The sequence below is a fragment of the Panthera uncia genome, chromosome B1 (assembly GCF_023721935.1).
Source record: "Panthera uncia isolate 11264 chromosome B1, Puncia_PCG_1.0, whole genome shotgun sequence".
In the NCBI taxonomy this organism is placed as follows: Eukaryota; Metazoa; Chordata; class Mammalia; order Carnivora; family Felidae; genus Panthera; species Panthera uncia.
This window is the reverse complement of record NC_064811.1, coordinates 151,240,693-151,264,666: the sequence shown is the minus strand read 5'-3', so window position 1 is coordinate 151,264,666 and position 23,974 is coordinate 151,240,693. Positions and strand designations below refer to the sequence as shown.

At 38.7% G+C, this 23,974-nt stretch overlaps 1 protein-coding gene across 3 annotated transcripts in view; it reads right to left on the bottom strand.

The window, feature by feature from the left end:
- The window catches only part of KIF13B (kinesin family member 13B), a 199,708-nt gene extending 176,192 nt beyond the window's left edge, over nt 1–23,516 (bottom strand). For 2 of the 3 annotated variants that reach the window (XM_049632357.1, XM_049632358.1), the window contains exons 1-2: nt 23,348–23,516; nt 7,284–7,377 (exon numbers count right to left, since the gene is read on the bottom strand). In XM_049632357.1, coding sequence (XP_049488314.1) covers nt 7,284–7,377; nt 23,348–23,402 — 149 coding nt within the window. In that variant the 5' untranslated portion in view covers nt 23,403–23,516. Of the gene's footprint in view, nt 1–7,283; nt 7,378–23,347 lie in introns of those variants that run through there. The other variant, XM_049632359.1, reaches the window with a different exon arrangement.
- Nucleotides 23,517–23,974: the final 458 nt, after the last annotated feature.

Here is a 23,974-nt window from a genome sequence, read left to right as displayed (position 1 = left end):
ATGGACTTTAGCCAGGGTTAGTAGGAAAGGCCTGTTTGGTGGGTAGATGAGGGAAGGAATAAGGCAAAAGGCAGAAGATCAACCTCAGCCTAAGAAACTATTTTGCCCTATCATGGTGATAGGCTAACTAGCATTAACATTTATTACAGGATAAAATTTTAGTAAGTTTTAAGAGTTTAAGTTTTAAGTTTTGGGTTGTTTTTTTTTTTAAGTTTATTTATTTTGAGAGAGAGAGACACACACAGAGAAAGAATACCAAGCAGGCTCTGCGCTGTCAGCACAGAGCCCAATGCGGAACTCGAACCTACAAACCATGAGATTGTGACCTGAGTTGAAATTAAAATTTTCTTTTGATTTAGACCAAATAAGGCTTAAAGGTTTATTCAGTTATTTAAAAGGAGACTGTTCTTGGGAATGCAAGCTGGTGCAGCCACTCTGGAAAACAGTATGGAGGTTCCTCAAAAAATTAAAAAAAGACCTACCCTGTGACCCAGCAATTGCACTACTAAGTATTTATCCAAGGGATATAGGTGTGCTATTTCGAAGGGACACATGCACCCCCATGTTTATAGCAGCACTATCGACAATAGCCAAAGCATGGAAAGACCCCAAACGTCCATCAATAGATGAATGGATAAAGAAAATGTGGTGTGTGTGTGTGTGTGTGTGTATATATATATATATATACATATACATATATATATATATATATATATATATATATATTGGAGTATTACTCGGCAATCAAAAAGAATGAAATCTTGCCATTTGCAACTACGTGGATGGAACTGGAGGGTATTATGCTAAGTGAAATTAGTCAGTCAGAGAAAGACAAATATCATATGACTTCACTCATATGAGGACTTTAAGAGACAAAACAGATGAACATAAGGGAAGGGAAACAAAAAATAATATAAAAACAGGGAGGGGGACAAAGCATGAGAGACTCAAATATGGAGAACAAACAGAGGGTTACTGGAGGGGGTGAGGGAGGGGGGATGGGCTAAACATGTAAGGGGCATTAAGGAATCTACTCCTAAAATCTCTGTTGCACTATATGCTAACTAATTTGCATGTAAATTTAAAAAAATAAAAGTATGATGTTGAATAAACAAACAAACAAATAAATAAATACATACATACATACATACATAAAAGGAGGCTGTTCTATACCATGGTATTATTTGTAACTTAAAGTGCTCCTAAATGCTAAGAATCAAACATTGAGAATTATAATTGTAAAAACGTACCAAAAATAGATAATGAATTGGTCATTAGCTCTAAAAGATGATCTGTGAACATGGTGCTTATGAAGATTTGAAAAACCCCCAGGACGAATCTAGAAAACTAAACTGATTCAGGGCAAGAAAGTAATTCCAAAAAAAACAGTTAATTGTACTAGTAGTCCAAGCCGTGTGGCACCGCATGAGAAAATACATAGAGTAAATCTGTGAGTGTGTACCCAGTCCTCCATACACAAGAAAAAGATCAGTCTGGTGGATGCAAATGTATCAGTCTCTAGTGGGTTTTTTTGTTTTTGTTTTTTAATATTTATTTATTTTTGAGAGAGAGACACAGAGCATGAACAGGGGAGGGGCAGAGAGAGAGGGAGACACAGAATCTGAAGCAGGCTCCAGGCTCTGAGCTGTCAGCACAGAGCCTGACATGGGGTTCAAACCCACGAACCACAAGATCATGACCTGAGCCAAAGTCAGACGCTTAACTGACTAAGCCACCCAGACGCCCCATAGTCTCTAGTGTTTTGAGTAGAGTATTGTAGAAATAGAAATACTTCGTCCGTAATCTTTTCCATATTTGATAAAATGTCCTTTTGTTCTTACCCTATGCTCATAAGCAATGTTTTGATCTGGTTTCCCAAATTAGTTGATACTAAGGAGAAGCTTGATGGCAGGGACTATTTTATTCACTGTAAACATAAAATGAAGGGTCATAGCTTTCTAACAGATGGCATGTTAGTCCCTAAGTGCTCCATCAACTTTGGGCAAACTAGATCAAATTAAGTTTCTGACCTTGCACAGCTGAAATTTTTATAGAACTAGGTAATTTCTTGATAAGCATATATACTCTATTATTGAACTGAATATATTTTGTTTTAAAATTTTTTACTTCCTTTATGAAGTTATATTATATCTCACTGAATATACCATAAATACAGCCCATAATAATAACAGTAATATTTAAACTAATAGCTAACAGGGGCGCCTGGGTGGCCCAGTCAGTTAAGCGTCTGACTTCGGCTCAGGTCATGATCTTGCTGTTCGTGAGTTCGAGCCCCACATAGGGCTCTGTGCTGACAGCTCAGAGCCTAGAGCCCGCTTCGGATTCAGTGTATCCCTCTCTGCTCCTCCCCCACTTGCACTCTGTCTCTGTCTCTCTCTCAAAAATAAACATTAAAAAAATTTTAATAAAGTAATAGCTAATATTTATATATGGTTTATTATATACCAGGCACTGCCATTTTACATATTTTAACTTGTTTAAATTGCCATAACAACCTACAAGCAGGTACTGATGTAATCTCTACTTTATAGGTGAATAAACAGAGGCAGAGGACAATTAAGTAACCTGCTCCACAACACACATGGTAAATGGTGAGGCTGAGATTTAATCCACTATTTCTGGCTCCAAAGTTGGCATTCTTAATCTCTTCTCTAGCCTTGTGTTATCAATTTTCTGAATTTTAAGCATCTTACTTTATAGAACAGTTTTGAAATTCCATATCTAGCACAGCAAAAAATATTTCCCAAATTCCCATGATGAAGCTGTTATGTTGGAAATAGTTTACCCATTCAACTATAGCTTCTATTAGTTTTAATAAGCACAAACATCAAATCATACAACTGCCAGAAGTTAACACAAAACTAATCAGAAAAATATACAAATCATTACTTTAAAATGTATATATGTTCACTTTCAAAGTATACCAACTTGAGTTGTTAAGTATACATATAAAATTAGTCATGATTTTACATTAATAAAATTGGATACTATTCTAAAAGCAAGGATTTTATAGCTTTTAAAGAAAAAATAATAATTTGAGTCTTTCTGACTACTAAACTTAAGTCCTAAACTGACTAGAGCCTTAAACAGACTCAAATCACTTACATGTTAACTTCAAATTTCTGGCTCTCTAGTTATAAATATGCTAGCATAACTTGTTGTTTTATGGATTAGCCATTCTACAAGCTAGATTGTAATTAACCACACATCACATAAAATAGCTTTTTATTTATGCTTTCCTTCCAATTATTCCTCAGATTTAATAAAGTCAACACATATCACTAGACTGCTATATTCCAAAATTTCTATTTTCTCTTTTTACCTTGATATTATATTAAAAGAAAAAGCATTTCTCCAGAAGCAATCTTTTTTGTTTTTTTTAAGTTTATTTCTTTATTCTGAGAGAGAGAGAGAAAGAGAGACAGCAGGGAAGGGGCAGAGAGAGAAGAAGAGGGAGAGTCCCAACCAGTCCCCACGTTGTCGGTGCAGAGCCGGATGCAGGGCTCAATCTCGTGAACCGAGAGATCATGACCGGAGCCAAGATCAAGAGTCAAATGCTCAACCAGGCACCCAGAGACAATCTTTTGTTTTACTAGCAATGTTCTTGGTTGTTTTTTTTTTCTTTAAGTTTATTTATTTTCTTTTAGTTACCTCTACACCCAACATGTGAGCTTGAACTCACAACCCTGAGCTCAAGAGTCACATGTTCTTCAAACTGAACCAGCAGGCATCCCAGCAATGTTCTTGTTTTTTCTCTGGATGCCAATTACAGGAGTGTATTCAACTTATGAAAATTATGAAGCCATGTATACTTCGCTATATGTATATTACATATGTCAATAAAAAGCTGTTTTTTAATGGGTGTCTGACTGGCTCAGTAGGAAGAGCATGTATGCTTGATCTTGGAGTAGTGGGTTCGAGCCCTACGTTAGGTGTAGAGATTACTTAAATAAATAAGCTTTTTTTAAAAAGCTGTTTATTAAGTCTGTGCTTAACTTTCCTTCATCAAAAACCATTACATATCAACCTTACTGGCAGCTGTCATTTTAAAAAAAAAAAACAAACTTTTTTTACAATGTTCTATAGCACTGAGTGATATTCGACTTGTATTTTCAGCACATGGAAAAAAAGAGCCATCCAAGATATTCTGCGAAACCAAGAAAAGCTATTTGATTCTTTCAGAAACCCCTAAGATTTAAAGATCTCAAAAGGAAAGAAAACATTTTTCAGCTTTTATATTGTCATGTTTTTCTCACAACAACTTTATCAGGTAGATACTATTACACACTTGTGGGAGACTGTGTTTTCCAAAGACAGCCACAACAATACATATCCCATCCCAAAGGCTTTTCTCATATGACACTGATGTTCCTCCATTAAAAGATTAGTCTATGTTCTCTCTCTCTCTCTCAAAAATAAATAAACATTAAAAAAAAAATTTAAAGGGCGCCTAGGTGACTCAGTTGGTTGAGGGTCCAACTTCAGCTCAGGTTATGACCTTGCAGTCTGTGAGTTTGAGTCTCACGTCGTCGGGCCCTGTGCTGACAGCTCAGAGCCTGGAGCCTGCTGAGGATTCTGTGTCTTCCTCTTTCTCTGCCCCTTCCCCACTCGCATTCTGTCTCTCTCTCTCTCTCTCTCAAACATAAATAAACATTAAAAAAAAAAGATGAGTTTATGCCTCCTCTTCTGGAAACTGTTTAGATCTTTATATCAACCTGAGTAAATAAATGGGACAGAAGATACCGTGTGACTCCCAAGGTTAGGACATAAAAGCCAGTACTATTTCCACCTGGCTTTCTCACTCTCTCAGGACACTTGCCACCAGATTGTGAGTAGGTATTCTGCCTACCACCCCAGCTACACTCAAGCCAATAGGCAGCATTAACCACCAGACCTGGGTGACTGGGCCTTTTCCAGATGATTCCCATACCCAGCATTCAAGTCTTCCAGCTACACCCCAGACAGCATGGGGCAGAGACAAGCCCTCCCTGCTTTGTCCTGTCTGAATTCTGACCCACAGGAAACCATAAGATAATAAATGATTATTGTTTCTTAAGCCACTAAGCTATTAAAAGTAACTGGTTATGCAGCAATAAGAACTAAAACACTTTATAAATAAGGATCACAGGTGGGTAACCATCTACCAAATGGCAAAGCCAGAATTCGAATCCATGTCAGCCTATAGGTAAAGCCTATACCCTTCCTACCATAGGATATTGCCTCCATGTTTGTTCCGAGATACCCACATTTTCAAATAAAGCAACAATCTCCAGATTGAGAATTCTAAGAGCAATAAACAGCCTCCAGTATTAATGACTTCAATTAATACTTAGGACAATAGGTCATTCAGTTAGCAAGCTCAAAATTCTAGCATTATTTTTGACACATCTATACCCTTCACACCCTAATAACATCCTATCTAACAGTACCCATATCCTAGTGATGCTTACAAAATCTATGTTGGGGTGCCTGGGTGGCTCAGTCCGTTAAGCATCCCACTCTTGATTTCAGCTCAGGTTATAATCTCACGGTTTGTGAGTTCAAACCCTGTATCCAGTTCTGCGCTGACAGTGTAGAGCCTGCTTGGGATTCTCTGTCTCCCTCTCTCTCTGCCCCTCCCCTGCTTGCACTCTCTCCCTCTCCCTCTCAAAACAAATAAATAAACTTAAAAAAATTTTTTTCTACATCAATGACAATAAACCTGGACAATTACAGAACAATCACTAATTTGATCTTCAGAAAACACTTCTATTAGATAGGTAAGGCATACGCCATACAGATGAGGCTCAAAAAAAGTCAAAAATAACTAGCTACTAATTTAGTAGCTACTTAATAGTTAAAAACATCATGGTTAAGTAGGGATTCAACTTAAGATTTTCTGACACTAAGTTCAGTGCTCTTTCAACTCAAAGAATCTGAAAAAACATTTATGGATCACTTCTCGGCCTTTTGGCTAAGATCAAGTGTGAAAGAACATTTATGCAATGCCTTCTGTGTATATTTCCACATACAACATTTTCTCTACAAATTTAAGTTATCTACTTCATGCTAAGCACCATGGAAGGCACTGTTTAATTTATGTTCTTCACTCTGACTAAAGCTGATCTCTATGAAAAGCCAGTCTTTCCCCACTTGGAACCATTCTCTATATGGCCAATTAACAACTTTTCCTAATCTACCTGCTTAACCACAGTGTTCAAAAACTGTCAAAGATGACATCTTACCCATAAAAATAAAGGTCAAATTTCCTTATCTTCTTTCAAGATCTTCTGTAATCTGATCATACCTTATTTTATTAAATTGACTTCCCTGCACTTGCTCAGAAAAACCAAATAAATCTCTTGCTTCTTCCCCAAATTCGCTTTCTTAACACTTTCTTGCTCTTTTTTTGTTTATACTGTCATCCAAATCTGTAAGTGATTCATCTTCAACCCTTGACAGACAGTCCCTTCCCTCCAACACCTTACAATCCACCATTGAGCTACAAGTAACAATCTAAAACAATGTATAATAATTCAGTTGGGTAGTATACATTATAGTTTACAGGGATTTAGAGGGGAGGAATCACTGAGGGATGCAGCAATGCCTTCAGGAAGAAGTAACACTTGAAATGGGCTCTGACAGACAGGATTCAAAGTGGCAGAAGTAAAAGCAGCCCAAGCTGAAGAACAACCTAAAGGCCTTCTCTTCCACTCTACTTCTTCCCATTTACATCTCACTAATCCTTTAGCCAATATCATCTCCTTCAAGGCTTCCTCAGTTACTCCACCATCTTACCTAAAGTTCTCTTCTCTGAGCTTCTGGTACAACTGCTATCTACAACACTCGCTCTAACACGTAATCATTCCATATTATAGACCTTCCTCTTTGACTTGACAGCTACATGTCTCTACATAGTCATTAGGCATTTGTTATCTGCTAAGCTGAACTCAACTCAGCAGCCATTGTTGCTTTCAGTCATTTAAAAATCCACTGAACAGGGGCAGGGGGGGGGGGGGGGGTTCAGTTGGTTAAGTGTCTGACTTCAGCTCAGGTCATGATCTCGCCATTCATGGGTTTAAGCCCCATGTCAGGCTCTGTGCTGGTGGCTCAAAGCCTGGAGATTGCTTCAAATTCTATGTCTCCCTCTCTCTCTAACCCTCCCCAACTCACGCTCTGTGTCTCTCTCTCTCTGTCAAGAATAAACACTAAAAAATTGTTTTAAATAAATAAATAAATAAATAATAAAAATCCATTGAACATAACACTGTTTCTTAACTTACCGGGCATCTCCTTTGGAAAGATTAGTATTTACAGGACTAAGAATAACCTTGTTTGCATCTACATCCACCACACATTTGGTATGCAAGTCAATTTCTGCAGATGAAAAAAGAAAAAAAAAAACAGAGAAAATAGTCATTTTTAAAGTAGTTTATTTCAGAAAAAATCATTTGACAAAAATCCAACACTCTTTACACTCAACAAACTAGAAATAGAAGGGAACCTCTCAACCTGATAAAGGACATCTACAAAAGCCGGCAGTTAATACCGTATTTGATGGTGAAAGACGAACATCAGGAATAAGAAAAGGATATTCTATGACTGCAACTTCTGTTCAACATTGTTCTAGAAGTTCTGGTCAGGGCAGTTAGGCAAGATAAACAAAAAGGATCCAGATTGGAAAGAAAGAAGTGAAACTATCTCTACTTGTGATGATACGGTCCTTATAGACAGAAAATCTTAAGGAATCAGGGGTGCCTGGGTACCTCAGTCAGTTGAGAAGAGGACTCTTGATTTTGGCTCAGGTCATGATCCCAGGGTCATGGGATGGAGCCCTGTGTTGGGCTCTTTGCTGAGCATGGAGCATGCTTAAGATTCTCCCTCCCCCTCTCTCTCTCCCTTTACCCCCTCTTCCCACACGCACTCTCTCTCTCTCTAAATAAATAAATTAAATTAAAAAAAGAAAATCCTAAGGAACCCATTTTAAAACTATTAGAATAAACAAGTTTTGCAAAGTTGTAGGATACAAGATCAATACCGTATACAAAAAGCAGTTGTTTCTATACACCAGCAATTAAAAAAAAAAAAAAAAAAAAAACGAAACAAGAAAACAATTTCATTTATAATGACATCAAAAAGATTTAAATACTTTTGAAAAGTATTAAAAGAATATAAAATAGAATATAAAAGAATAAATTTAAAAGAAGTGCAAGACAGGGACACCTGGGAGGCTCAGTTGGTTGAGAGTCCAACTCTTGGTTTCAGCTTAGGTTATGATCCCAGAGACATGGGATTGAGCCCCACATAGGGCTCTGTGCTGAGCATGGAGCCTGCTTAGGATTCTCTCTCTCCCTCCACCCCTCTCCCACACCTGCACTCTCTCTTCCTAAAAGAAAAAAAAAAAGTGTAAGACTTGTACAATGAAAATTCCAAAACACTGCTGAAATTCAAGACTTAAATACATAGAAAATTATTTTAAATTCATTAACTGAAAGACTTAATACTATTAAGATGACAATATATCCCAAATTGGTCTACAAAATTCAAGATAATCCCTATCAAAATCCCAGTTAGCTTGTTAGCTTTTTTTTTTTTTAAACAAAAATTACCAAGGTAATCCTAAATCTATATAGAAATGCATACAACCAGGAATAGCCAAATAATCTTGAAAAAAACAAAATAGAAAGACTACATTCACCAATGTCAAACTTAACTAGAAAGCTATAGTAATCAAGACAGTGCAGTGCTACTATAAGGACAGAAGGACAGACATATAGATTAATGGAATAGACAGTCCTGAAATAGACTTGTCACATTTATGGCCAACTGATTTTGACAAGACAATCCAGTGGGGAAACTACAGTCTTTCCAGCAAATGGTGGTGGGACAACTGGATATCCACACACACAAAAATGAACACCATACACAAAAACTAATTCCAACAGATCATAGAAATAAATACGTAAGAGCTAAAACTATAAAACTCATAAGAAAAAAAAAAACAAAACATGAGTAAATGCACATGATGTTGGGTTAGGTAATAGTTTCTTAGACACCAAAAGCACAAACACAAAAGAAGAAAACAGATAAACTGGAAAGCATCAATATGAAAAACCTTTGTACTTCAATGGACGCCATCAAAAGAGTAAAAAGACAACCCACAGAATTGAACAAATATCTAATAAGGGGCTTACCTCAGAAAATATAAAGAACTCTTACAACTCAATAATAAAAAGACCAATAATCCAACTTTTAAATGGGCAATGATCTGAACAGATATCTCTCAAAAAAAGATACAAAAATGGCCAATAAGCAGAAAAGATGCTCAACAGATTACACATTAGGAAATGTAAATCAGAAGTACAATGAGATACCACTTCACACCCACTAGCATAACGATAGTCAAAAAGATAATAACAAGTGTTAATGAGGATGTGGAGAAAATGGAATCCTCATACATCACTGATGGGAATATAAAATGGTGCAGTTACTTTGGAAAACAGTCTGGCAGCTCCTCAAAAGGTTAAACAGAGAGCTGGTATATGACCCAGTAATTCCACTCCTACATATATATTCAAGAGAAATGACAATCTAGGTCCACACAAAAGCTTGTGCATAAATGTTCATAACCTAGTATTTGACTATTCATAACAGCCAAAAAGTGGAACAAGCCAAATGTCCATTAACTAATAAATGGATAAATTTATTATATCCATAAAATGGAACATTATTTGGCAATTAAAAGGAATAAGGTACTGATACATACTACACAACATGAACAAAGCTTGTGTGAACTGAAAAAGGTCAGTTACAAAATACCACATGTTATATGATTCTACTCATTTGAAATGTCCAGAATAGGCAAACAAGACACAGAAAATAGACTAGTTATTCCTATGGCTGTGGAGTGACTGCTAATGGGTATGACAGGGTTTTTTTTAATTGAGGTATAATTGACATATAACATTGTATTAGTTCCAGGTATAAAACATGTAAAATGATTCCATATTTATGTATATTGCAAAATGTTCACCACATAAGTCTAATTAACATCTGTCACCATATGCAATTACAAAAAAACTTTTTTCATTATGAGAATTCTTAAGATCTACTCTCTTAGCAACTTTCAAATATGCAATACACTATCACTAACTATAGTAACCATGCTGTTACATGGGTATAGTTTTCTTCTGGGGGTATGAAGATATATTACAATTGATTATGCTGATAACTGCACATAATAAAAACCACTGAATTGGTTGAATTGTATGATATGTGAATTATATCTCAATAAAGCTATTTTTTTGTAAGTATAGGCCACGGCATGTTTATGTTCTCATATTTTTATATTCTAATATTTTTCTGACCCAAAGTATGAAACCATTTGTTTGCCTTATTGCCATTACCAAAAGATAAACCCTAAGGAAAGGAGCTGCACTGCCCTGGAGCTATTTTGTATTTCCCAAAGAACCTTGGCCAAATGTCAATGTCACCTCATTATAACTTAGAAGTATTTCCACTCCCAGGAAAGGTCATTTATTTTTTACATTTTAACTTACATAACTGAGACAAATTTAAAAAAAAAAAGCAAAACAAAAAATTCCCTCCCTGTACCTGACACAATTTTACTTATATTGGTTATTCTACATTTGTTCTCAAAGATGTATTCTAGAAGTATAAAAAATTTAGCAGTCTTTCTTTTAGCCAACACATTTTTTTAGGCAAAGAAAACTGAAAGGAAAACTACAGAGTTAGGTGTGGAAGACTAATCCCAAAGCAGCAAATGTTCCACTGTGGTCAACTGACACTAAAGTCTATAGCCCCAGAGCTCAAGAAAGTTTATAATCATACTTTGTTAACACCACTTCTTAATGGTGTCTGACCACATTGTATTGGCTGGCCCCTCACAGTCAAATCTATATTATACACAAATGCATTATCAACCTTCCGGAAACTGTGCTGTGACTCAGAATCTACTGTCTCACCACCCACCACAAAATTAGTTATTAGTGTCTTGCAAGAGTGTTTGGTCTGAGCAAAGGAGCTGTGTGTATAGTTCTGCATGCAAAAGTACACATTAGAATGCATGCCTGAAAAACTGTAAATCCAATATTTTCTCACTAAGTGCTCTGCCATCATTTTAAATGATCTTGAATTGAAAAGGGATCCAAACATTTTCCTTCAACATTTGTATACTTTTATCCTTATTCTCTTCATAGCTCCTCCCTTCTCTGCCTCTTCTTCATGACTTCAATAGATACAACTAATAATTTGGGAGCATTAATGACATCATGAAGGAACCAACGCCTGGAAAATCCTATATAATACACAGAATCACCTAATAACTAATATCCAACCTAAATTCATTCTGTCCTGAAGACTGCAACACTTAGAAATGTCCCTACATCGAACACTCATGAAAGGTGGCCTTTAAAATATTCACAACTATCTTTATTTCATTACTTCAGTTTTTTTTTTTTTTTAATGTTTATTTATTTTTGAGAGAGACAGACAGAATGCAAACAGGGGAAGGGCAGAGAGAGGGAGACACAGAATCTGAAGCAGGCGCCAGGCTCCAAGCTATCAACACAGAGCCCAATGTGGGGCTCAAACTCACAAACCACGAGATCATGACCTGAGCCAAAGTTGGAAGCTCAACCGACTGAGCCACCCAGACACCCCTCATTAGCTCAGTTTTTAATCAAACAAAATTCCCACTCCAATTCTGTTGATTGATGAATAGATATTAAGACAAGGCTTTTCACAAGACTGTTTAGAATATGGGTGGAACATCTAGGACACACACGCAAGCAAATAAAATCTGTGAGATCTGAAGAGAGTTTAAGGATCAGATATATGAAAAACATTTAATATAAAATGCTATAGCTAGAGTACCATCAAATGCTACTAGTTGGTTGAACTCAATTATATTGCAACAAGATTCTAAATATGATATGTTCTCCATTTAAGACTTCTTGATCTATACTGCTTAGAAAGTAAGTAGTAGTTAAATAACAGTAACAAATTTAGGCCCTAACTTTAATGTGAATTTTAAAAATTAAAAAAAAATTTTAAAACACCTACCAAAAATTCAAAAGATAAGCAGCTTCCTCTTAGTTTGGAGCAATACTTAGATTAAAAAGATAAGGACCTGGGGCACCTGGTGGCTCAGTCAGTTAAGCGTCCGACTTTGGCTCAGGTCATGATCTCACGGTTTGTGAGTTTGAGCCCCCCGTCAGTCTCTGTGCTCCAGCTCGGAGCCTGGAGCCTGCCTGGATTCTGTGCCTCCCTCTCTCTCTGCCCCTCCCCCGCTTGTGCTCTGTCTCTCTCTATCAAAAATAAATAAAATGTAAAAAAAAAAAAATTTTTTTTTAAAGATAAGGACCTAACTTCTATGAGCTGCCTTTGCAAAAACTGCATTAAAGTATACCCATGTGCACAGCAGTAGTCACAATACCCAAAAGGTAGAAACAATCTAAGTGTCCATCAATGAATGAATGGAAAAACAAAATGTGGTATAATTCAATGTAATATTATTCAACCTTAAAAAGTAATGAAATTCTGCTAAAACATGGATGAACCTTGAAGACATTATGCCAAATGAGATATACTGGTTGTAACAGGTCAAATACTATATGATTCCACTTATAAGAGGTACCTAGAGTAATCAAATTCATAGAGATAGGAAGTAAGATGGTAGATGCCAGGGGCTGGGCTTAAGAGTCAACAGAGGAGTTTCATGGATACAGAGTTTCAGTTTTACAAGATAAAAAACGTTCTAGGGGTGGATAGTGGTGATGGTTGCACAACAACTTAATGCTGCTAAACTTCACCCTTAAAAATGGTTTAAGATGGTAAATTTTGTTATATATACTTAACACAATAAAAAAAAAAGGCACTAAACACTCACGACTATTATAATAAGTAACACATGGACAACAGTTTATACCTAGCGAAGTCTATAATAATGAGATTGGGATTTAATTAGTACTATGTCTGAAAACCAATAAAAAACCAGAATGATCTTAAAGTTAAGTAATACTATAAGTTTATGTCATGACTAATTGAGTTTTATCATACTTAGAGCCATGAATGCTTTGACGTATCCATGAGTCCTTAAAAAAAGGAAATTTACTCCACTAACAGTAAAGATCCCATATTATTTCCCAAACAGGATCCTCTTCTAGGTCAAGTTCCTCAAGATGAATATTAAAATATTAACAGCTGACAATTCAGCTTACTCAGCCAGCAAATTAGTCACCCTGTACAAGTGAACAATCATTTGAAACAAGTCTTTCTTCAATGCATAAATCAACTATGGCTCGTTCCTCAATGACATCACAGTGAAAGACAGGCAGGGTCTGGGACACTCCCTTTACATAACTCATGTTGCATCTGAGGAAATGTATCATTCTCAGTGTGAATAAAATAATTCTGACTTGCTCATTTACTAATCTGTTCTCTAATTCTCCAGAAAATTATTAATAATTTTCAAACCACATATACTACTCAGAAGTGTAAATGTACTTCCCTTTACCTACCAGTCACATTCCTAAAGAGCTTATTGTATCTTACTCTTAAATTCAATAGTCAATTGATTTTCAACAAGGGTGCCAAGAAAATCCAGTGGGGAAAGAACAGTCTTTTCAATAAGTGGTGCTGGGACAACTGGATATCCATATGCAGAAGAATAAAATGGAACCTTTACTTCATGTCACATTCAAAAATTAACTCCAAACAGACCAAAGACCTAAATACATAAAACTATAAAACTCTTAAAACATATAGACATAAATCCATGTGACCTTGAGTAAGGTAATGATTCCTTACATATGATATCAAAAGCACAAGCAACTAAAGAAAAAAAAAAAAAAAACAGATACATTGGACCATATCAAAATGAAAAACTTTTATGCTTCAGGGGTGCATGGCTGACTCACTCGGTGGAGCATACAAGTCTTAATCTCGGGGTTGTGAGTTCAAGCCCCACATTGGGTGTAGAGATGACTTAAAAATAAAATCTTAAAAAAAAAATGTGTGCTTCAAAAGACACCATTAATAAAATGAAAAGGCAACCCACAAAAATCAAGAAAATGTTTGCAAATCATTTATCTGATAAGGGACTGGTATCCAGAATATATAAAGAACTCCAACAGCTCAATAATAAAAAGACAACCCAATTTTTAAAACAATGATGATTTGAATAGAAATCTCTCCAAAGATATACAAATGAACAATAAACACATGAAAAGATGTTCAACATCATTAGATACTGGAGAAATGCAAATCAAAACCACAATGAGGTACTACTTCACACACACTAGGATAGCAATAATCAAAAAGATAAAACAAGTACTGGCAAGGAAGGACATGGAGAAAAACTTTCATACATGGTTGGTGGGAATGTAAAATGGTGCAGTCACTTTGGAAAACAATTTAGGAGTTCCTCAAAAGTCAGAATTACTATATGACCCAGCAATTCCACTTCTATGTGCGTGTGTGTAGTATATATGTGTGTATGTGTATGTACGAACGTGTATGTATATATGTACATATATATATATCATATATATACACACACACATACCCAAAAGAAGTAAAAATATACATCCACACAAAAAGTTATATACATAAATGTTCATAGCAGTATTCAAAATAGCTAAAAAAAGTAGAAACAAGCCAAATGCCCATCAACTAATGAATAGGTAAACACATGCAGCATATCCATATCGTGTAATACTATTCTACTTTAAAAAAGAATGAGTACTGACTCATGCTACAACAATGGATAAACCCTGAATACATTATGCCAAGTGAAAAAAGTCAGATACAGAAGTCCACATACTGCATGATTCCATTTACATGAAACGTTCAGAATAGGCAAATCCATAGAGACAAGAAGTAGAACAGTGGATGCCCGGGACAGGGGAGAGGGGTAGGTGTGTGCTGGAGGACAGAGGGTGTCAGGAGGGTGGACAGTGACTGCTAGTGGGGTCAGAGTCTCTTTGGGATGATGAATATGTTCTGCCATTGGATAATGGTGATGGGTACACAACTCTGCAAAAACACTAGAACCACTGAATTGTACACTTTTGATGAGTCAATTATATCTCAAAAAAATTAGCAAGAATGACCCCACTGCCCTCAACAGATATAAAATATGGTTAGAGCCCTTTAATTAAATTTCTGAACATTGCTCTGAAGATCCCAGTCAAGCCAATCCTTCTTACTCTCAAATAACAACCTCACAATCCACCTCATCAAGAAAATTAAGGACTCCAGGGCTTTCCCATTATATAATTATCCTCTTCTTCCCATATTTCAAAAATTTCCCTCTCTTGGCTTTTTCTGTCTACCACAAGGCTCAAACATCTCTCAGACTCAAAGGGGAAAAAGGTCTGTTCCTAGGACACCTCCGGATGCCACTCTATCCTTCCCTTCTAAATGGAGTTTTTTGAGGGGTGCTTGAGTGGCTCAGTCAGTTGAGCATATGACTCTTGATCTCAGCTCAGGTCTTGATCTCAGGGCCATGAGTTCAAGCCCCACATCGGGCATGAAGCCTACTTAAAAAAAAAAAAAAAAAAAAAGAATTTCATAAATGGAGTTTCTTGAAAGAAAATTCATGTATACTCACTTCCACCATATTGGCAACCCACTTACATCTCAGCCCACTACCAACACACCAACACTAATTTATTCATTCAGTCAAAATTATTCTTCTGAAAATTACCACTGACCACCATATTGCCTAGTCCACTGAACACAATTCATACATGCCATTATCATACATGCCATTCCTGTGATCTCCTACTGACCATTCATCCTTTGACACATTTTCTCTCTGGGTTCCATATTACTTTTACCTGCTTCTACTTATGTCTCTCCTCTTGGCCTCTATGACCTCCTCCTTTGCACACACCTTAATTTGGTATTCTATCTTATACCTACAGTAATGACCCCCAAATCTACACACATCTCCAGTTCCTTAGGTTCAGACTCCTATGCAATAACCTTCTGGATCCACCCACTGCACTGCAGACACCTAAGAGTTTCTTCCACCTATGTCCAATATCTTATTCATAGTCGTAGGTGCAGTAGGCACCACTGACTAAATATTGTTGAATGCCCAAGAACAGAACTCATCATTTCCTACACCTCCACCCTAAAACCGGCTTCTCCTATACTTCTAATGTCAGTTAATGACCCCAACATTTGTTCACTTAGTCATATAAATCATCTAAACCAGAAGCTTTACAGTCTTCCTGTATTTCCTAACTTTCAGTTGCTCTAATGCCATCTTGACATGCTCCTGCTGGTGGTATGAGCTAAGCCATAAATGCTCTTTACCCAGCACCTCTGTCAAGAATCAGTCTGCAGTCAGCAACTTTGAGAGACAAGTTTGTCCTTCGGGACAGAGAGCAGGCTTGCTTACCACTTAAAACAATGGATTCCCCAAGCCCTGTGTTCCTCAGATGCAGCGCAAACCAATTGCTTGCACGGCATCCATTTGGACACTCCACATCACCCCTGTGGGATTGGCCAGTGAGGGGAGCAACTCACAATGGCTGCTCTGCCATGAAGTCTTCTGACCCAGAAGTCCTATGTCTTCTCCTAGCATCCATGAAACAGTAACTAGCTAACTTATTAGCTTATGAGCAAGGTAAAAATACATAGATTAATTCCAACAACTTGTGTTATGTACCCCACCTACCATGCATGCCTCCCTGCCCACTGTCTTCAACTCAACCCTTACCATTCTCAAGTCCCACCCCCATTTCTTTCATTTGTAATGCACTAGCATCACTGTGTACATATGTTCTTGTAATTGACTCACCTGTGCATGCATCTCTTATTACAAACAAGACAGGGAGTCCCTTTGGTCAAAGATCATGACTTATGCTTCTCGTATATCCTGCACATCTTTGAAAATTACATAAACTCAAAAAAATGCAAGGTCCCTTTAAAGATCATCACATCCAATATAGCAGTAAAAGCACAGGCTTCAATGGGAAAGTAGGTGAAACTCAGGCTTCAAAATACTGGTCTTGTAATTCTGGGGAAATTTACTTATCCCTGTCTGAGATTTTGTTAAATGGTAATTCTATAAAGTACCTTTCAAAGTTTTGTTTAAAGAATAACATATACAAAGTACTGAACTCTGTAGCTAACAAACAGCTCTTAAAAAGGAGTAGCTATTATTCTTTTCTTCAATCAACGCATACTGAATGGGCTAATACCATCTTTCAAAGATATCTACAGCAGGGGCACCTGGGTGGCTCAGTCAGTTGAGTGTCTGACTTTGGCTCAGGTCATGATCTCATGGTTCATGAGTTCAAGCCCCAGATCTGGCTCACTACTGTCAGCATGGAACCTGCTTCAGATCCTCTGTCCCTCCCCACCTTGTGCTCTCAATCAAAAATAAATTTAAAAAAATAATAAAGGTATCTCTAGCACCCAAAAGCTCAAGCCCAGTACCAACTAAGTCATGGGTTTGTGTCCTAGAGATCAATTAGTTTCACATACTTCCCCATAAATTACACTGCTCATCTTTGCCAAGTTTTTTTTTTTTTATATGTTATGTTGAACACAAGGGAAACCTGATCAGCAAGCCAAGAGATCAATAATAATCCATTTCCACTCAATAAACATCTCCATTCATCTGCTTAATGAATAGTTTTGTCAGTAGTATCCTCCATCTTCAGACCTTAAGGACTGGAAAAGTTGGACATTAGTCATTGTTTTATGGAGGTGAGGGGGTAAAAGTAAATGCCAACTCAAACAAGTTTTTATTTTATTTTATCATGTAAACTTGTACTTTCTTCTCCAAAAGCCTGTGGTCCTGTATGTATATATCCCAATTTCAGTCACTGAGTAGACAGCAGAAACAAAACAATGTTGTAAGAGTTGTGTGTCTCATTCTCCATTAGCATATCAAGCAGATGCTAGAAAACAAGGATCTTCTGTTTTAGAAAGTATGTCAGAAATTTCCATCCACAGCCGTCCTCAACTCCAGTATCAGTCATCTCCCTGAGCCCACCAATGTCCTGAGGGTCAAAACCACCTTCCTGTATCAGAATCTCCTTGCTACCCTGCCCCTTCATTTCCTAAGGATCACGTGTGTCTTCCCAGACTGTCAGCATGTTCTCTAAGCTTCCTACTTCCTCAGTTTCACCTTGTAGTTTCACCTTGTCTTCTGAGTCATGACTGCTTACCTAAGTTTTGACCAGCCTCCTTACTCTTCCTATTCACGTGGCTTCATTTTCACAACCCGCTCTTAAATGTTGCCCAGCTGTGCCCTGAATCAGGCATCTACCCAGGCTTTTGATCCTGCTCTGAGACCTGGCAGTCTTCCTTCTCCAGGCTGTGTCCGAGATCCATGCAAAGTTCTACAGAGCTAAAGAGAGCACATGGACCAGCCACCCTAACCTGGACTTCTGGGCCGAGCCAGCACTAAGGGCTCCCTGCAATTCCACCCTACCTTTCTAATCTCATCCTTCTGGCAGGCTTATCTGTCTCTGCCGCCTAAACTTGCCTGGTTCATTCCTGTTTCTGTGCCTTTGCTCTCAGGCCACACTTCCTCCTCAAAGACCCAACGCTCTCTCCTCCCCTCCTACCATGCACCCATTCCAATCATAAGCTTCCTCCCTCTAAGTCTAACCAAGGTTCTCCCTCCCCAGAGAAGCCTTCCCTGATCACCAGGCTTCCAGGGACCTTTCACTCCTCTGAATTCCAGTATTGCCAGATCACTCACCTGGCAATCTGTGATAGGTGCTTGTTTACCTTTTAATCTTATCTTTTCACAGGACGGCCATTTCCTCATGAGCGTGACCCATGAAGCACATTTTAAAAAACTGAATATTACAATACTAGTCAACACTAAGAGTTTTTAGGATGTTAAGATTCTCCCAACAAGAATAAGCAATCTCATTTTTTCATGTTTCTTTCTAGCCCTTGCCCATCCCTGTTTACATTTTTATACAGTAATAAAATTAACAGCAAATTCAACCTTACAGTTACACATTCTGTTTTACATTCTGGTTTTTCTGCTAACATAGAAAAGTCTTCCTTGTTAAATGATGTCCATTGTCATCATTCTTAATAGATACATAACAATTTTTCCACTGAGATACTAGACTATGATTTCCTTAAGCACTGACTTCTATCAGTACATTCTTCTTTGTGTCTTTGAGCCTTTCACTGAATTAAGTACTATAAAGTGCAAAGTAAACCCTTGAGAAATACCTGTTGAAATAAATTTATTATCCATGTTTCCTAACAACTGAAATAACCCATTTCACTACTCTTCTCTCTAGCTAAACATCTAATGTAATTTTTGGTTTCACTACCTTAGACCAGATAGATAGCAAAGGTATTTTCCAAACACTTTTGGTGTAAATTTATTTACTTTGGTAATTGATTTTACGCATATTTAAATATGGGAAACCTCTTGCAAAAAGGCAGTAAGATCCCATACTATCTAATATAAGCTAGACATCTGGCAGGCATTCAGTAAATACTAAATATTTTTTAAACCATCTGAAGTCATAAAACATCAAATTCCTGAATAGGAGAGTGTCACTGATCTACCTAGTGCCATCAATTATGCTTGTAAACCTTTCGGTTCATTTAATAATTATACTGGTTAATAATGTATGAATGGGTGTTCCTTACAGTGGAAGAACACAACCAGAGTTACGTGGTGAGTTGTCCATGTCTGAAAAAGAACATGAAAAACCAAACAGTATCTGCAAATAGAACTTCAAGAGAGCATGACAAAACAGGTTTACAGCTTTTCTTCAGCTCGTTTGAGTTCATATTTCAGATGAAGAAAAGCAAAACAGAAGTTGTAATGTTAAAACTAGGTAAAATTACATATAATTTTTTATATTGGGTATATTTACATATACCCAAACCCACGTATAATTTAGCAAAAAAAAAGACTGAAACACTCTTACTTCCATGATAAATGTTAAATAATAAGCCAACTAACTACCTTAACACCTTAGCAGATACTGAACCACATGAAGATCTTAATGGTACGTTAGAAGCTTCCTGCAAATTTCAATTTTCCTCAAAAAGTAGCCGATGAGTCCAAACATCAGAAACTACACAGAAACTCCTTGTAACCCATTCTCATCTCAATCTTATTTGTGAGGAGTGATATCTGAGGTTGCTTCCTGAACTAATATGCTATGAGAGAAACAGTTATGACTAAAAGTTTACTATTTGTCACAATCATATACTACTACTTCATACACTAATTTTCACAGAAGTAATGATTAGACAAAGTAATATGATTCTTCTCAAAATTCCTGGAAAGGAATATAGTTCCGTTGTAGTCTTTTTAAACAAATTCTAGATAGCAGTTTAAAGATCACTGGCTTTAGGGGTGCCTGGCTGCCTCAGTTGGTGGAGCATGCAACTCTTGATGTTGGGGTTGTGAGTTCGAGCCCCAAGCTGGGAGTGGGATTACTTAAAAATGAAATCTTAAAAAAAAAAAAAAAAAATCACTGGCTTCACAATAATAATACACTGAATTCCATAACTTCTAGATTTATGTAAATGACTACTTCATGACAAAACAGAAATAGAACCAATCTTAATTATCTGTGGTAATTACAGAAAAAAGAAGTCCATATGCATTCAGGAAATAACAAGGTTAGGTAAGAGATGGCACTAAATGAAGGGGGAAGCAGTTACCAAAATAATGCACTTCTATTTACAGAGTAATGAATCTATGTATAAACCTTAATTTTAAATCTTTTTTTTTGGGGGGGGAGGGGGGCAGGTTTGTTTTTAGCGATAGCACAAGCAGGGGTAGAGGGAGTGAGAAAGAATCCCAAGCAGGCTCCACACCCAGCGTGGAGCCCCATATGGGGCTCGATCCCATGACCACAAGATCATAACCTAAGCTGAAATCAAGAATCAGACACTCAACCCACTGAGACACCCAGGCACCCCAAACCTTAATTTTAAAATGAGATCAACCAAAGGAACAGCTAATATCCATTCCACAGTGAAAATTAGTATTCTATGTGTCCCTGGGCACTCTGATACAACAATTATTATAATCTAATTAATGACAATTTATATAGTACCTTCCCTCAAAAACTGAGATTCATGGGGCACCTGGGTGGCTCAGTCAGTTAAGCATCTGACTTGATTTAGGCTCAGGTCATGATCTCACAGTTCTCTGAGATCAAGCCCCATGTCAGGCTCTGCACTCGCAGCGTGGAGCCTGCTTGGGATTCTCTCTCTGCCTCTCCCCTGCTCTCCCTCCTTCTCTCTCACTTAAAATAAATACACTTTAAAAAAAAAAAAAAAAACTGCTGCTTCAAATTGTTTTCCTCTTGTTCCCTGCCCCTCCCCCACTCATGCTCTGTCTCTCTCTCTCTCTCAAAAATAAATTTAAAAAAACATTTAAGGGGCGCCTGGGTGGCGCAGTTGGTTAAGCGTCCGACTTCAGCCAGGTCACGATCTCGCGGTCCGTGAGTTCGAGCCCCGCGTCGGGCTCTGGGCTGATGGCTCGGAACCTGGAGCCTGTTTCCGATTCTGTGTCTCCCTCTCTCTCTGCCCCTCCCCCGTTCATGCTTTGTCTCTCTCTGTCCCAAAAATAAATAAAAAACATTGAAAAAAAAAAAACATTTAAAAAATGTTTAAAAACTGAAATTCATGTGGGGGGGGGAAGAGGGTAGGATTCTAATGATCTGAGATGGGTCTTTTGTGATGGTTAGCTACATCTTTTTAGCACTGACATTTCCAAGTTTTTTTGTGAAAAGGAAATTTTAAGAATGTGCTGAAATCATCCTTTCAGAATCAAGTTCCAGATAAAGTTGTGTTTTATATGGCCTGCTTTTTCATTTTTTTTAAATCATTGTAATGGTAATAAACTTGAATAAAGATGCCTGAGCACCTAAGAACAAAAGCTTCTGAAAACTTTCAGAGTTCATCTAAGACCCTTTGATTTTGTCAAAGGAAAGACTGAAGACCCAAAATGTGCACTAGTTTAAGTTCTTAGGGGAAGGAGAAAAAAACAAAAAACAAAACTCTCCTAGGTCACATGACAGCCTTACACTGACCTAGCAACGCCAAAAGAAATGATCTTTTGGGAAGATCTGACTCCTAGGGAAGACATAAACCAACTTGGAAAAGAAGGACAAACCAACAAAACATACCGTCAACTGGCTGATCTGTATATCTCAATATATACAAAAGACAGCAGAGAAAAGGAAAATTGGAAAACTCGTGATTTCTACATAGACTTAACACTTGAATATGAACACAGAAGCTGCAAAAAGAGTCTTATCAATTGAAAAGTCATCTCCTGGGATTATAACAGTGATCTCAATAACATAGCCTTGTACAGAAAGTGTTTTCAAATATATTATCTCATTTAAAGTTCCTTGCTCAGTCACGCTGCTGCTTAAGCATTAAAGCCAAAACCCAGCCCACCTCACCGCGGTACTCTTCACTCCATTCGACAGTCTAAAGAGGATTTAAAATGTACTCGGTTTATCTGCTTTCTCTACCCCCCCTGCAGAATTGAGAGAATGTCTGAAAGATACAATTTCACAAGAATCTTGGCACTTAAACTATTTATTGTTGAGAGATGACGAATATGACTTCAAGCAAAAACAAAACTATCTCAACAGTCAAAAAAGCGGGGGATGGAAGGGCATCTCCTCTCACTTCAAAGTTTTTACAATTCTTTATGACCGCCCAGTTAAACGTATAGAATGAAAAATCAAGACGAGGAATTTTTGCACTTGAGTGCTTTCTCAAGAGTAAACCAAATTCCCTGCCATTTTTTCCTGCCGCGGACCACAAAAGTGCAGGGTTGAGGTGACTGGGCCGGAGACGTGGGGCCTCGGGGTGCCTGGCCGTCCCGGCCAGGGTGGAGGGGTGAAGACCGAGGGGCGGGGGCCACTCTGACAGCTGGCAAGGAAAAAGCAGGGGACGCGTCGGTGCACGGGCGAGGAGTAGGGGCGGGGGAAGGAGGAAACGAGCCCGGGGCGAAGGACCAGAGCGCCCTCCCGCAAGGGCAGGAGAGGCGTGAGGGCGAAAGGGCGCCGGGGCGGGGCGGGCGCGCCGGCGGAAGGGGCAGCGGACCGGGACGTGGGGCCCGCCGCGTCCCGGACGCGGTGCGGGCGAAGGGAGGGGCGTCCCCGCGCAGGACGGGCGGGCGCGGGGAGACAAGGATTCGGGGTGCGCCGGCCGCCCTCTCGCTTGGTCGCGGACTGCAGGGGCGGGGCCGGCCGGACCCCACACGGCGGCCGCGGGTGAGGGAAGGGCGCGCCAGGCACCTGCCGCCTCCACCGTGGCGGCCCCGGGCGGGCTCGGCTCTCACCTCTCCGGTTCATGGGCCGGATCCGCACAGCCACTTTCACTTTGGAATCCCCCATCCTGCTGCTGCCGAGACTCTCCCTCGGCTTCCGTCTGCCTCGGCCACCGGGCAACTCTTCGGGGCTGGCCGGGCGGGAGGGGGCTGCGGGAGGGAGGGGCGGGGAGGGGGCGGAGCCGGGGCGGGGCGAGGCAGGTCGCCGAGCTCTCGGCGCTCCCTGGTTGCATGACGGGACTTGTAGTCCCTGAAGGCAGTCGTGGGCAGTGGGCAGGACAGCGGCGGAGGGGCTCGGGTGGGGCAGGAGACATTAGGCGCATTTCGCTCCCTGGAACGTGTAAATGCTCCTCTGTTTCTACATCATTCTACTCTCACAGCTAGTACTGAAACATACGCCGTCGGTAGGCTGATACCACACCTGAAAATAGTTGAATAGATGACATTGGAGACCCTGAGAGCGATTTCTTCAGACTTATTTCCCGCTAACCTTAAAGTTTGATCCCCGCCTCAACTTCCTCTGCCTGGATTGCACTCCCGGCCTTGTTTGCTGAAATCTTCCTTCAAGATAAGGCAAAAGTTAACCTCTTCAGGATGTCTTCATAGATCCGCAGGTTAACCGTATACGACCTCGCCCTC